Source organism: Leucoraja erinacea, chromosome 27 (genome assembly GCF_028641065.1).
Source record: "Leucoraja erinacea ecotype New England chromosome 27, Leri_hhj_1, whole genome shotgun sequence".
In the NCBI taxonomy this organism is placed as follows: Eukaryota; Metazoa; Chordata; class Chondrichthyes; order Rajiformes; family Rajidae; genus Leucoraja; species Leucoraja erinaceus.
The window spans coordinates 5530213-5544872 of record NC_073403.1 but is presented as its reverse complement, the minus strand read 5'-3'; the positions used below and the strand labels follow the sequence as shown (position 1 = coordinate 5544872).

The 14660-nt window shown below is 48.5% G+C and overlaps 1 protein-coding gene across 1 annotated transcript in view; it reads right to left on the bottom strand.

Annotated features, from left to right (window-relative positions):
* The window catches only part of LOC129710131 (src kinase-associated phosphoprotein 2-like), a 295021-nt gene that overhangs the window by 270405 nt on the left and 9956 nt on the right, over positions 1-14660 (bottom strand). Inside the window, exon 2 of the mRNA XM_055656879.1 lies at positions 4623-4728. Within this exon, the coding sequence (XP_055512854.1) occupies positions 4623-4728 (106 nt within the window). The remainder of the gene's footprint in view (positions 1-4622; positions 4729-14660) is intronic.

Here is a 14660-nt window from a genome sequence, read left to right as displayed (position 1 = left end):
GATGCCCCATCAACGCTAGTCCCACCTGCCCACCACTGCACCATATTGACCACTGGTACATTAGATCTATGGACAAGGCACTAGGGACAAGATACTGAAGCCAATTAACCTACAAACCTGTACGTATTTGAAATGTCAGAGGAAACCGGAGCACCCGGAGAAAACCCACGCAGTCACAGGGAGAAGAGAATACAGGCAGCACCCGCAGTCAGGATCGGACCCGGGTCTCTGGCGCTGTGAGGCAGCAACTCTACCGCTGCGACACTGTGTCACATCAGGCTGAGTTACTCCAGCATTTTATTTGTCTTTCCTTGGTGTAAACCAGCATCTGCAATTCCTTCTTCGACGGGACTTCAGCAGCATACGATATTATTCTATCCATTCAGAAACGGTGCAAATGAATCGCAAAAGGCCAGCCTCATTTTCCCTTTGACTTCTGGCTAGTGGGGCAGTGGAAAGTGCATTAAATACCTTGCTGGGGGGTTGGGTGTGCAGAGACAGTTAACAGGGTTTGTAGCGCAGATGAGCAGCAACAATGCACCTTGTTGCAACGGGTGCAACCTTGAGATGAACACTGATAAACGCTCCTGTGGCCACTGTGGTCGGAAGGAAGTCATACACATACACACACACACAGTCTAGCTACAGTGCCGTAATTAAAAGCAGAACCAGAGGAGTTTTCTTTAGTAAAGTTTCGAGTAAACTAATCATTGCACCAAGGCTATAACAGCAGCATGAATGCAGTGCGATACTAAACAAAATACAGGAGGCACACAGAGGCACAGCTGATCAGACGCTGCCTCAAACCCACTTTGGATGCTGTCTGTGTGGAGTTTGCCCGCTCTCCCTTGACTCATGGGTCCCCCCCCCCCCCCGGTGCGGGTTTGTAGGTTAATCGGCCCTCTGTAAATTGCCCCTAGTGTGTAGGGAGAGGGTGGGGAAGTGGGGTAGACTGGCTGCATCCCTGGAGATGAATGGGCAGTGGCGGACTAGCCAGGGTGTCAGCTTGCCCGATGGCAAGTGGGCCCCTGATGAAGAGGGGCCCCCCTATATCAAGTGGGCCCCTGATGAAGTGGGCCCCCTTTGTCTCCTGGCAACCAATATTTTTAGACCCAATCCGCCATTGGGAATGGGTGACGTTTTAAGTCGTGACCCTCCTTCATACAGAAAAAAAACTCTGAACCCAAAATGTCACCCATTCCTTCTACCCAGAGACGCTGCCTGTCCCGCTGAGTTACTCCGGCATTTTGCGTCTATATTCGGTGTAAACCAGCATCTGCAGTTCCTTCCCACACCTAGAAATCAGTGTGAATGGGTGATCCCCGGCCGGCATGGACTTGACGGGTCGAAGGGCCTGTGTCTCTCAACGGAAGATCAGGAACGAATTTGTAGTCGGAGCAGAGTTGAATAAATATGTGAAGGATGAAGGGGTAATCCTTTAGGACCGAGATGAGAAAAAAAAAATTCACACAGAGAGTGGTGTATCTCTGGAACTCGCTGCCACAGAAGGTAGTTGAGGCCAGTTCATTGGCTATATTTAAGAGGGAGTTAGATGTGGCCCTTGTGGCTAAAGGGATCAGGGGGTATGGAGAGAAGGCAGGTACAGGATACTGAGTTGGATGATCAGCCATGATCATATTGAATGGCGGTGCAGGCTCGAAGGGCTGAATGGCCTACTCCTGCACCTATTTTGTAAAGTTTTCTATGTTTCTACATAGATAAGGAAGTGGAAGGTGTGAAAATGGGACAAAGGGGCTGTAGATCAAGGAAAAATGTCGAATAATTCGGGAGCAAGGCAAGTTGAACCCCAACTACAACATCGTTTCTCAGTCCTCACGCACTGCTAGCCCGACAGCTCGCTGCGTTTGTTACCCAGACGGGATCTATGGACAAGCAGCCAATACCCTACACCATTCTAACTGAACTTTCTTTGACACTTTTTCCACATTGACAGATTTGAGATCGCTCCGCACGTCAGCTGTTTCGAGTTGTCAACACACCCTCTCCAGCCGAGCATTTGTCTGCACTTCACTCAACAACCGCTGTCAAGAACAAATGTAGTTATTCAAACACAAGTGGCTGTCACTTCAAGTTGAAGCCCTGTAACATGCCCAAGGCTGGATACAAGTGTAGACCTGGCTATATCCACCATCATTGGGAGAAGAGAGGGAGGGAGGGAGGGAGGGAGGGAGGGAGGGAGGGAGAGAGGGAGGGAGGGAGGGAGGGAGTGAGTGAGTGAGTGAGTCTGTCTCTCTGTCTCTCTCAGTCTCTCTCTCAGATTTACCAACTCTCTCTCTCTTGAGAGAGAGAGAGAGCAACTACTAGGCCTCAAAGCCTGCCAGGAGAGAGAGAGAGAGAGAGAGCGAGGGGGAGAGAGAGAGAGAGAGGGGGGAGAGAGAGAGAGCGAGGGGGAGAGAGAGAGAGAGAGAATGAGGAGGGGGAGAGAGAGAGAGAATGAGGAGGGGAAGAGAGAGAATGAGGAAGGGGAGAGGGAGGGAGAGAGGGAGGGAGGAGGAAGGAGGGAGGGGAGGGAGAGAGAGAGCGAGGGGGGAGAGAGGAGAGAGAATGAGGGGGGGAGGGAGAGAGAGAGGAGAAAGAGAGAGGGAGGGGGAGAGAGAGAGGGGGGGGAGAGAGAGAGCGGGGGGGGGGAGAGCGCGGAGGGAGGGAGAGGGGGGGGGGGAGGGGAGGGGGAGAGAGAGGAACGAATGGTCCCGTTTAGTTCAGTTCTACAGCATGGGAAAGGGCCATTCGGCCCATCAAATCCATGCCGACCATCGATCACCCATTCACATGAGTACAAAGTTATCCTTATTTCTCATCCACCTCCGACACACCCAGGGGGCAATTTATAGAGGGCCGATTAAGCTGCAAACCTGCAGTTGTTTGGGATGTGGCAGGAGACCTGGGCACCTGGAGAAAACCCACACAACCCCAGGGAGAAGTTGCCAACTTCATACGTACGTACTCGCACCCGAGGTCAGGATCGAACGAGCAAGACATGCAGCTCTATCGCTGAGCTACTGTGCCGAGACATACAGGTTGTAAATTGCCCACTAGTGTGTGGGGAGTGGACGAGAAAGTGGGATAGCATGGAACTAGTGTGAACGGCACAGACTTGATGGGCCGAAGGGCCTGTTTTATTACTGCGTCTTTAAATTCAACCACTCAATCAATGGCACGGTGGCGCAGCAGTAGAGTTGCTGCCTCACAGCGCCAGAGACCCGGGTTCCATCCTGACCTCAGGTGCTGTCTGTGCGGAGTTTGCACGTTCTCCCCGTGACCACGTGGCTTTTCTCCGGGTTCTCCGGTTTTCCTCCCACACTGCAAAGACGTACAGGTTTGTAGCTTAATAGGCCGGTAAAAATCGTACATTGTACGCGGACTCAAGTGAGTTTATGTCATGTGTCCCTGTATAGGACAATGAAATTCTTGCTTTGCTTCAGCACAACAGAACATAGTAGGCATTGACTACAGAACAGATCAGTGTGTCCATATACCATTATATACGTAAATACACACATGAATAAATAAACTGATAAAGTGCAAATAACAGATAACGGGCTATTAATAATCAGAGTTTTGTCCGAGCCAGGTTTAATAGCCTGATGGCTGTGGGGAAGTAGCTATTCCTGAACCTGGACGTTGCAGTCTTCAGGCTCCTGTACCTTCTACCTGAAGGTAGCGGAGAGATGTGTGTGTGGCCAGGATGGTGTGGGTCCTTGATGATACTGCCAGCCTTTTTGAGGCAGCGACTGCGATAGATCCCCTCGCATACGGCCAGTTTCGCTTAACTAAACAAAAACAAATCTCCCGACTCTCAGTCTGAAGAAGGTTCTCGACCCGAAATCTTATAGAAACTTACAAAATTCTTAAGGGGTTGGACAGGCGAGATGCAGGGCCATTGTTCCCGATGTTGGGGAAGTCCAGGACAAGGGGTCACAGTTTAAGGATAAGGGGGAAATCCTTCTGGACCGAGATGAGAAAAACATTTTTCACACAGAGAGTGGCGAGTCTCTGTAACTCTCTGCCACAGAAGGTAGTTGAGGCCACAGTTCATTGGCTATATTTAAGAGGGAGTTAGATGTGGCCCTTGTGGCTAAAGGGATCAGGGGGTATGGAGAGGAGGCAGGGATGGGATACTGAGTTGGATGATCAGCCATGATCATATTGAATGGAGGTGCAGGCTCAAAGGGCCGAATGGCCTACTCCTGCACCTATTTTCTATGTTTCTATGTCACCCATTCCTTCTCTCCAGAGTCGCTGCCTGTCCCGCTGAGTTACTCCAGATTTCTTGTGTCTATCTTCGGTCTACAACAATTCGTAGCCTGGATCAAAGGGCCCATCGCCATGCTGCACACTCAATGCAACTCACCAGGCAGCAGGTGAGCAAGGATAGCTGGCAGCGACACACCTGAACATGGAGCTGATCATTCCCTCCCCTGTTCCTCTGCTGTAGACACACCTGGCATTTTTGTGATCGCTGCTGTTGCGGAGATATACAGGGATCAAGGCTCCACACAAGTAGCTTGAAGGCTGATACCAGAAACCGATTTGTTCAGGCTGACAAGTTTTGAAAAAAAAGACAACTCACAAATTAGCTGCGTGTGAATCACTCCACTCACCTGTACTTCACCTGTCGGAACCCTTCCAGCAGCGCCTCTCTTTTCTCCTTGGTTTTTTTGCTCAGCTTTTCACCGTGGAGTACCTCTCCGACAAAGAATTCCGCGTCTGCAGAAAAGGACACAAAATGCTGGAGTAACTCGGCTGTTCAGGTAGAATCTCTGGAGAAAAGGAATAGGTGACGTCTTGTGTCGAGACCCTTCCTCAGACTCAAAAATAGTCTGATTGGAGTCTGAAGAAAGGTCTCGATCTGCAATGTCACTGACAGACGATAGACAACAGACAACAGTGGCAGGAGTAGGCCATTCGGCCCTTCGAGCCAGCACCGCCATTCAATGTGATCATGGCTGATCATCCCCGACCAGTACCCCGTTCCTGCCTTCTCCCCTGACTCCGCTATTTTTAAGCCCTATCCAGCTCTCTCTTGAAAGCATCCAGAGAAAATGGTCTCCACCGCCCTCCGAGGCAGAGAATTCCACAGACTCACCACTCTCTGTGAGAAAAAGTGGTTCCTCGTCTCCCTTCTAAATGGCTTTCCCCTTATTCTTAAACTGTGTGGCCCCTGGTTGTGGACTCCCCCCCAACACCGGGAACATGTTTCCTGCCTCTAGCGTGTCCTTGAAGACCTTAACAATCTTACATGTTTCAAGAACGGAGAGAGTTTTTCACCCGACCCGCTGAGTTACTCTAGCGCTGTGCGTGTGTGCGTGTGTGCGTGTGTGTGTGTGTGTGTGTGTGTGTGTGTGTGTGTGTGTGTGTGTGTGTGTGTGTGTGTGTGTGTGTGTGTGTGTGTGTGTGTGTACCGTATGCATCGTTGATGGTTCAGGTCAAGACCACACCCGCAGAAGTTGGGCAGTTGGTTGATGGGGAATCAGAAATGACAACGAATGAAATAAATATTTCCTCATCCCAAGTTTAATTTCACAAACCAGCATTTTCCACAGAAAGCATTTTCCACAAAAGTGTTCTGTGCCCATCAGGGTCCTTATTGATTAATGCGATGTTGTTACACATGACAAACCTTTGTGACTGGTGTTGTCTTGAAGAAGTTAGCCTTGGCTAAGGATGATATTAATGAGGTGGTAAAACGGGAATGACAACAGAGGCAGCATTTAAACCCGATACGTACAAGATGGTAGATCCAGAATGCTGGAGTAACGCAGTGGGTCAGGCAGCATCTCTGGAGAAAAAGAACGGGTGATGTTTCTGGTCAAGACCCCTCTTTGGACAAAGTAGAGGAGGTGAAATCGGGAAAGCCCAGCCTGAGGAGGTGGGGACAAGAACTCTAACAGCCGGTTAGAATAGCTTGACCAGTACTTGGATTGCCATGGGGAAAGTATTGTTAAATAGCATTAATGTTGATGGATACTTGATGGTCAGAAGGGATACGATGGGCAGAAGGGCCTTTTTTTTTACTGTATTGTATCGTTCCCCCGACAAATTCTACACAGAACACTTCTACTCAGATGTTTGTTTGTTAACCAAGATATTCAGTCTATTCAGGATAAATTCCAAGGAGCAGAATTAGGCCATTCGGCCCATCAAGTCTGCTCCACCATTCGCTCATGGCTGACAGTCATGGAAGAAAGAAGGAAGAAAGACTGGACAGACTCGGCTTGTACTCGCTAGAGTTTAGAAGATCGAGGGGGGAGGGATCGTATAGAAACTTACAAAATTCTTAAGGGGTTGGACAGGCTAGATGCAGGAAGATTGTTCCCGATGTTGGGGAAGTCCAGGACAAGGGGTCACAGTTTAAGGATAGAGGGGAAATCCTTTAGGACCGAGATGAGAAAAACATTTTTCACACAGAGAGTGGTGAATCTGTGAAATTCACAGAAGGTAGTTGAGGCCACAGTTCATTGGCTATATTTAAGAGGGAGTTAGATGTGGCCCTTGTGGCTAAAGGGATCAGGGGGTATGGAGAGAAGGCAGGTACAGGATACTGAGTTGGATGATCAGCCATGATCATATTGAATGGCGGTGCAGGCTCGAAGGGCCGAATGGCCTACTCCTGCACCTATTTTCCATGTTTCGAGCCTGAGTTACTCCAGATTTTTGTGTCTATCTTCGGTTTAAACCAACATCTGCAGTTCCTTCTTACACCCATTTATAATTAAGTTGTGAATGCTGAATAGTTTAATAAACTACCTATTTACTGTTAGGAGTGCAGGTCTAGACAGATCAGTGCACTTTTGTGAATCATTACTGTACATACATTTCTATGATAGGCAATTAATCTCAATCACTTACTGCACACAAGGCACGGGAACAAATTGAAGGGTGTGTGTTTGGAACGAACGGTTAAACTAGCCAGAAGGAGATGTGGGAACTTGGGCCACGGCAGGCGAGGATTAAAGCAGGTTTCTGTGATTAAAATAGGTGCAAGCTGACTGCAACACTCTCCAGATGAATGAATGGGCCACTTTCAAAGCGACAGACTCTGGCACCCCAGATATAAAAAGAGCAAGTTGCCAGCCCACCAGAAAATTAACGCTTCCCTTTAGGACGTGGAAGAAAGAGAAACAGGGGTAAACATAGAAACATAGAAAATAGGTGCAGGAGTAGAGGCCATTCGGCCCTTCAAGCCTGCACCGCCATTCAATATGGTCATGGCTGATCATCCAACTCAGTATCCTGTACCTGCCTTCTCTCCATACCCCCTGATCCCTTTAGCCACAAGGGTCACATCTTAAATATAGCCAATTTCCTATAGTGGAGATTGTTCAACTCTTTGCATGGAGCGAAGGAAATAGGCAACGTTTCGGGCCGAAACCCTTCTTCAGACTGATGTAGGGTGGGGAGGGGGGGGGTGAGAGGAAAGGAAAAAGGAAGAGGATGGGCCCGAGGGCTGAGGGAGAGCTGAGAAGGGGGAGGAGACAGCAAGGGCCAGCGGAAATTGGAGAAGTCAATGTTTATGCCGCTTCTAGGGAATGAGGCTTAATGCAAGATAAAGTCCAGTGACATCCAATTAGAGATAGTCTGAGGATCTCCAATGAGGTAGATAGTTCAGGACCGCTCTCTAGTTGGTGATAGGACAGTTCAGTTGCCTGATAGCAGCTGGGAGGAGACTGTCCCTGAATCTGGATGGGGTGCAAAGTCTCCAGGGGTTTCCGTTCAGGTTTCCTAAGTGGGACGGGGGCATTACAGCGCTTGCAGCGCTGGAGACTCGGGTTTGATCCCGACTACGGGTGCCGTCTGTACGGAGTTTGTACGTTCTCCCCGTGACCTGCATGGATTTTCTCCGAGATCTTCGGTTTCCTCCCACACTCCAAAGACGTGCAGGGATGTAGGTTAATCGGCTTGGTGTAAATGTAAAAATTGTCGTGTGTGTGTGTGTGTGCGCGTGTCTGTGTGTGCGCGTGTGTGTGTGTGTGTGTGCTGTGCTGGCTGTGTGTGGCTGTGTGTGTGTGTGTGTGGCTGTGTGTGTGTGCGTCTGTGTGTGTCTGTGTGTGCGCGCGTGTGTGTGTCTGTGTGTGTGTCTGTGTGTGGCTGTGTGTGGCTGTGTGTGTGTCTGTGTGTGTGTGTGTGTCTGTGTGTGTCTGTGTGTGTGTGTGTGTGTGTGTGTGTGTGTGTGTGTGTGTGTGTGTGTGTGTGTGTGTGTGTGTGTGTGTGTGTGTGTCTGTGTGTGTCACTGTGTGTCTGTGTGTGTCTGTGTGTGTGTGTGTGTGTGTGTGTGTGTGTGTGTGTGTGTGTGTGTGTGTGTGTGTGTGTGTGCGGTGTGTGTGTGTGTGTGTGTGTGTGTGTGTGTGTCTGTGTGTGCGCGCGTGCGTGTGTGTCTGTGCGTGTGTGTGTCTGTGCGTGTGTGTGTCTGTGTGTGAGATTGATTGCTGGTCTATGCAGATCCAGTGGGCCAAAGGGCCAGCTTACGCACTGTATCTCTAAACTAAACCTCTCCCGTTGCTTCCCCGTGCTCAGACTTGCAACGGATCGGACGCTGCACAACTCCAAACACATTCAAACATTCATATCATTCCAATTTGGTCAAGTACTTAATGCTCACTTCACTGAGCACGGACAAGCCACTTGAGAACATTTCCACCCAATGTATACAAATTAGTTACAAAAATAGGCTTTCATATTGTGTAATGTGTTCATCTTGGACCAAGCTGTGGAACAAATGACCATCATGGCCCCGGTACAATAATCTGCAAATCTGTTTTATTTTTAGTTGAACATTTTCAGAACTAAATATTTACCCAGGCACAAATATTTCCCCAGTAAATTAAGCTGCAAGCTTACTGAGTTTGAACAGAGAGATGGTGCAACCTCGAAACGACAGCTCTGCGGGTTGGGGACTGGCTCATATCCCTGCTCCAGAGCCAGGTAAGATTGAAGGTTTCTTCAAGTGGGGAACATATGGTGGCAAACAGGAAGCAAAGAGTAGGAATAAACGGGTCCTTTTCACAATGGCAGACAGTGACTAGTGGGGTACCGCAAGGCTCAGTGCTGGGACCCCAGCTATTTACAATATATATTAATGATCTGGATGAGGGAATTGAATGCAACATCTCCAAGTTCGCGGAAGACACGAAGCTGGGGGGCAGTGTTAGCTGTGAGGAGGATACTTAGAGGCTGCAAGGTGACTTGGATAGGCTGGGTGAGTGGGCAAATGTATGGCAGATGCAGTATAATGTGGATAAATGTGAGGTTATCCACTGTGGTGGCAAAAACAGGAAAGTAAATTATTATCTAAATGGTGGCCGATTAGGAAAAGTGGAGATGCAACGAGACCTGCGTGTCATGGTACACCAGTCATTGAAAGTAGGCATGCAGGTGCAGCAGGCAGAGAAGAAAGCAAATGGTATGTTAGCATTCATAGCAAAAGGATTTGAGTATAAGAGCAGGGAGGTTCTACTGCAGTTGTACAGGGTCTTGGTGAGACCACACCAGGAGTATTGCGTACAGTTTTGGTCTCCTAATCTGAGGAACGACATTCTTGCCATAGAGGGAGTACAGAGAAGGTTCACCAGACTGATTCCTGGGGTGTCAGGACTTTCATATGAAGAAAGACCGGATAGACTCGGCTTGTACTCGCTAGAATTTAGAAGATTGAGGGGGGATCTTATAGAAACTTACAAAATTCTTAAGGGGTTGGACAGGCTAGATGCAGGAAGATTGTACCCGATGTTGGGGAAGTCCAGGACAAGGGGTCACAGTTTAAGGATAAGAGGGAAAACGTTTAGGACCGAGATGAGGAAAACATTTTTCACAGAGTGGTGAATCTCTGGAACTCTCTGCCACAGAAGGTAGTTGAGGCCACAGTTCATTGGCTATATTTAAGAGGGAGTTAGATGTGGCCCTTGTGGCTAAAGGGATCAGGGGGTATGGAGAGAAGGCAGGTACAGGATACTGAGTTGGATGATCAGCCATGATCACATTGAATGACGGTGCAGGCTCGAAGGGCCGAATGGCCTACTCCTGCACCTATTTTCTATGTTTCTATGTTTCTATATTGTGTGGAGAAAAACCTCTTAGGAGCTTTCAATGCCGACGGCTCTGCCCAGCTTTACATGGCAGAGAAGCGAGCTAGAAGCTGCTGCAGCATGTTAGGCTGTGGTTTTATTAGTGTCACATGTACCGAGACACAGTGAATCATTTTGTTTTGCATGCAGATAATATTGTACATAATACAGTCAAATCAAACTCTAGTACAATAGGTGGAGCAAAGGGGTAGATTCATCTTGTGTCTGTCTTTGATGTGAACCAACATCTGCAGTTCCAAAGATAGACACAAAAAGCTGGAGTGACTCAGCGGGACAGGCAGCATCTCTGGAGAGAAGAAAAGGGTGGCGTTTAGTGTCGAGAGCCTTTCTTCAGACATCGACCTAAAACGTCATCCATTCTTTCTCTCTCTCTCTCGAGATGCTGCCTGTCCCGCTGAGATACTCCATCTTCTTGTGTCTATCTTTGGTTTAAACCAGCACCTGCAGTTTGAGCTTTAGTTTCAGTTTCGAGATACAGCGTGGAAACAGGCCCTTCGGCCCACCGTATCCGCACTGACTGGCGATCCCCACACATTCACACCACACCCACTAGGGACAATTTGTACATTCACACCAAGCCTATTAACTGACAAACCTGTACGTTTTTGGAGTTTGGGAGGAATCCCTTTAGCCACAAGGGCCACATCTAACATCCTCTTAAATATAGCCAATGAACTGTGGTCTCAACTACCTTCTGTGGCAGAGAATTCCACAGATTCACCACTCTCAGTGTGAAAAATGTTTTCCTCATCTCGGTCCTAAAAGATTTCCCCCTTATCCTTAAACTGTGACCCCTTGTTCTGGAGTGGCCCAGCAAATCAAATGCATTATTACAAATACCAGAGGTGACACAGAGTGTGCAACTGAATGTATTTTGTAAGTTTCTATAAGATCCCCCCTCAATCTTCTAAATTCTAGCGAGTACAAGCCGAGTCTATCCAGTCTTTCTTCATATGAAAGTCCTGACATCCCAGGAATCAGTCTGGTGAACCTTCACTGTACTCCCTCTATGGCAAGAATGTCTCTCCTCAGATTAGGAGACCAAAACTGTACGCAATACTCCAGGTGTGGTCTCACCAAGACACTGTACAACTGCAGTAGAACCTCCCTGCTCCTATACTCAAGTCGAGGCTTCATCTAGGTTGCTGCTATTTTTTCCATCATGAATAAAACCGGCCTCGACTTAAAATAGGTTGCCGTTTTAAAAAACGATAATTTTTTAGTTGCAGGTCTAGTCGAAGCCGGTTTTCTTCATAGTGGAGGAAGGTTTTCAACATATGCGTGGGAGGTGGTAGGAGGTTGCAGGTCACCTCCACCATGATTTTTTTTGGGTGGCAGGCAAGGTCACCAGAGGTTGCTGTTTAGGTCTCCTAAGTGGGACAGGGTGCGAAGAAGTCGTAGGTCTCCACACAACATGTGTAGGAAAGAACTGCAGATGCTGGTTTACATCGAAGGTAGACACAAAATGCTGGAGTAACTCAGCGGGACAAGCGTCATCTCTGGAGAGAAGGAATGGGTGACGTCTCGGGTGGAGTCTGAAGAAGGGTCTCGACCTGAAACGTCACCCATTCCTTCTCCCCAGAGATGCTGCCTGTCCTGCTGAGTTACTCCAGCATTCTGTGTCTTGTCTCTACACAATGTCCAATGTCGACCCATCACTTCACCTCCACCACATGGGATTTGATACTTCCCTTGAAGACATGGAACTGTTAACGCTGGAATCTTGAGTAAAATTACACAAAGCGCTGGAATAACTCAGGAGGTCAGGTTGAGGAAAGGTCCTGACTTGAAGAAGGGTCTTGACCTGAAACTTGGCTCCATAGATGCTGCCTCACCCACTGAGTTTCTCCAGCAATTTTGTCAACCCTGTCCATTCCCTCCAGAGATGCTACCTGGCCTGTTGAGTTTCCTCCAGCACTTTGTGTTTCAGTTAAAAGGAGTTGCTAAGGTAAATAGTCAGAGGCTTGATCGAAGAACTAAAGTCTGAAGGACGGTGAGGAGACAATAAAACTGGGTTTGTGAACAATTGTGTGCAGTTCGGGTCACCCCCATCACAGGGGGAATGTGGAAGCTTTAGACAAGGAGCGGATATGGTTCACCAGAACGCTGCCTGGATTACAGGGTTTCAGCCACAGGGACAGGTTGGACCCACTTGGACCGTTTCCGTTCCTCACTTTCTCTCTTCGTATTATTGTCACGTGTACCAAGGTGCAGTGAAAACTGTTTTGCATTTCATCCAGGCAAATCCCATCACATGTCGAGTACAATCAAACCGCACACGGCAACAACAGGTATGCAAAAAGGGAAAGGGAACTGTGTGCCAAGTGTAGTGTTGCAACTACAGAGCTGGTGCAATGGCTCGTAGAGATGGGTCGTGAGATTGGGATTTCATCCTTTGCTTCAGCAGCAGGGAAGAACTGCAGATGCTGGTTTATACAAAAAATAGACACAATGTGCTGGGGTTACTCAGCAGGTGGTGGAGGGTGGGGGGGAAGGGGGGGGAAGAGGAGAATGGATAGGTGACATTTTGTGTCAGGACCCCTCTTCAGACTGAAGAAGTGCCCCAATCCAAAACATCACCTATCTTTTTTTTCTCCAAAGATGCTGCCTGACCCGCTGAGTTACTCCAGCACTCTGTGTCTATCTGAGCCGAAGAAGCTGTTCCTGATTCTGGTGTTGCATGTTTTCAAGCTTTTATTTCTTAGTTTTAGTTTTTTTTTTTTTTTTAAAGATACAGCGGGGAAACAGGCCCTTCGGCCCACTGGATCCGTGCCGACCAGCGATGGCTGCACATTAACACTATCCTACACACACTAGGGACAATATACAATCCACCTCCATATCCGTATGTCTTTGGAGTGTGGGAGGAAACGGAAGATCTCGGAGAAAGTCCACGCATTCACGGGGAGAACGTACAAACTCCGTACAGACAGCACCGGCAGTCAGGTTCGAACTGCAACAACCAGGTTCAGGAATAGCTACTTCCCCACAGCCATCAGGCTATTAAACCTGGCTCGGACAAAACTCTGAACATTAATAGCCCATTATCTGTTATTTGCACTTAATCAGTTTATTTATTCATGTGTGTATATATTTATACAATGGTATATGGACACACTGATCTGTTTTGTAGTAAATGCCTACTATGTTCTGTGTGCTGAAGCAAAGTAAGAATTTCATTGTCCTATACAGGGACACATGACAATAAACTCACTGGTACTTGAACTTGAACCCGAGTCTCCAGCGCTGCAAGGCTGCAACTCTACCGCTGCGCCACCGTGCCGCTCACACACACACACACACGCCAGGCTATCTTTTGTACCTTCTGACCGCGCGGAGAGGAGAGAAGAGGGAAGGACAAGGGTGTAAATGGTCTTTGGTTATGTTGGCTGCTTTCCCAAGGCAGTGTGAAGTGTTGATGGAGTCGATGGGTGAGGATGTGTGGGTGTGTCTGTGGGTGGGTGGGTGTGGGTGGGTGGGTGGGTGTGTGTGTGTGTGTGTGTGTGGGTGTGGGTGTGGGTGTGTGTGTGGGTGTGGGTGGGTGTGGGGGTGTGGGTGGGTGGGTGTGTGTGTGGGTGGGTGGGTGTGTGTGGGTGTGTGTGTGTGTCTGTGGGGGGGGTGTGTGTGGGTGTGGGTGGGGGTGTGTGTGTGTGTGTGTGTGTGTGTGTGTATCCACAACGCTGCAGTGTCTTGCCACAAGTGAGAAGAGCAGAATTCGGCCATTCGGCCCATCAAGTCTATTCCACCATTCAACCTCGGCTGATCTACCTCTCCCTCCTAACCCCATTCTGTTGCCTTCTCCCCATGACCTCTGACACCCGTACTAATCAAGAATCAATATATCTCTGCCCACTGACTTGGCCTCCACAACCTTCTGTGGCAAAGAATTCCACAGATTCACCACCCTCTGACCAAAGAAATCCCAATCTCACCCTATGACCTCTTGTCAGAGACTCACCCACCAGTGGAAACATCCTCTCCACATCCACTCTATCCAGGCCTTTCACTATTCAGTACGTTTCAATGAGGTCCCCCCTCATTCTTCTAAACTCCAGCGTGTACAGGCCCAGTGCCGACAAATGCTCACCATAGGCTAAAAGGGCATTGTGGTTATACCTCAGTTTCATGCCATCTGCGGCGTTCTACCTTCTAATCTCCTGCTTTCTCAGCAGTTAGGAGAGAGGGAGAGAGGTGGGGTCGCAGTATATGTGAAGGAGAGAGGACTATCCAGTCTTTCTTCATATGAAAGCCCTGATTCCTGGGATGTCAGGACTTTCATATGAAGAAAGACTGGATAGACTCAGCTTGTACTCGCTAGAATTTAGGAGATTGAGGGGGGATCTTATAAACCTACAAAATTCTTAAGGGGTTGGACAGGCCAGATGCAGGAAGATTGTTCCCGATGTTGGGGAAGTCCAGAACAAGGGGTCACAGTTTAAGGATAAGGGGGAAATCCTTTAGGACCAGGATGAGAAAAACATTTTTCACACAGAGAGTGGTGAATCTGTGGAATTCTCTGCCACAGAGGGTAGTCGAGGCCACAGTTCATTGGCTATA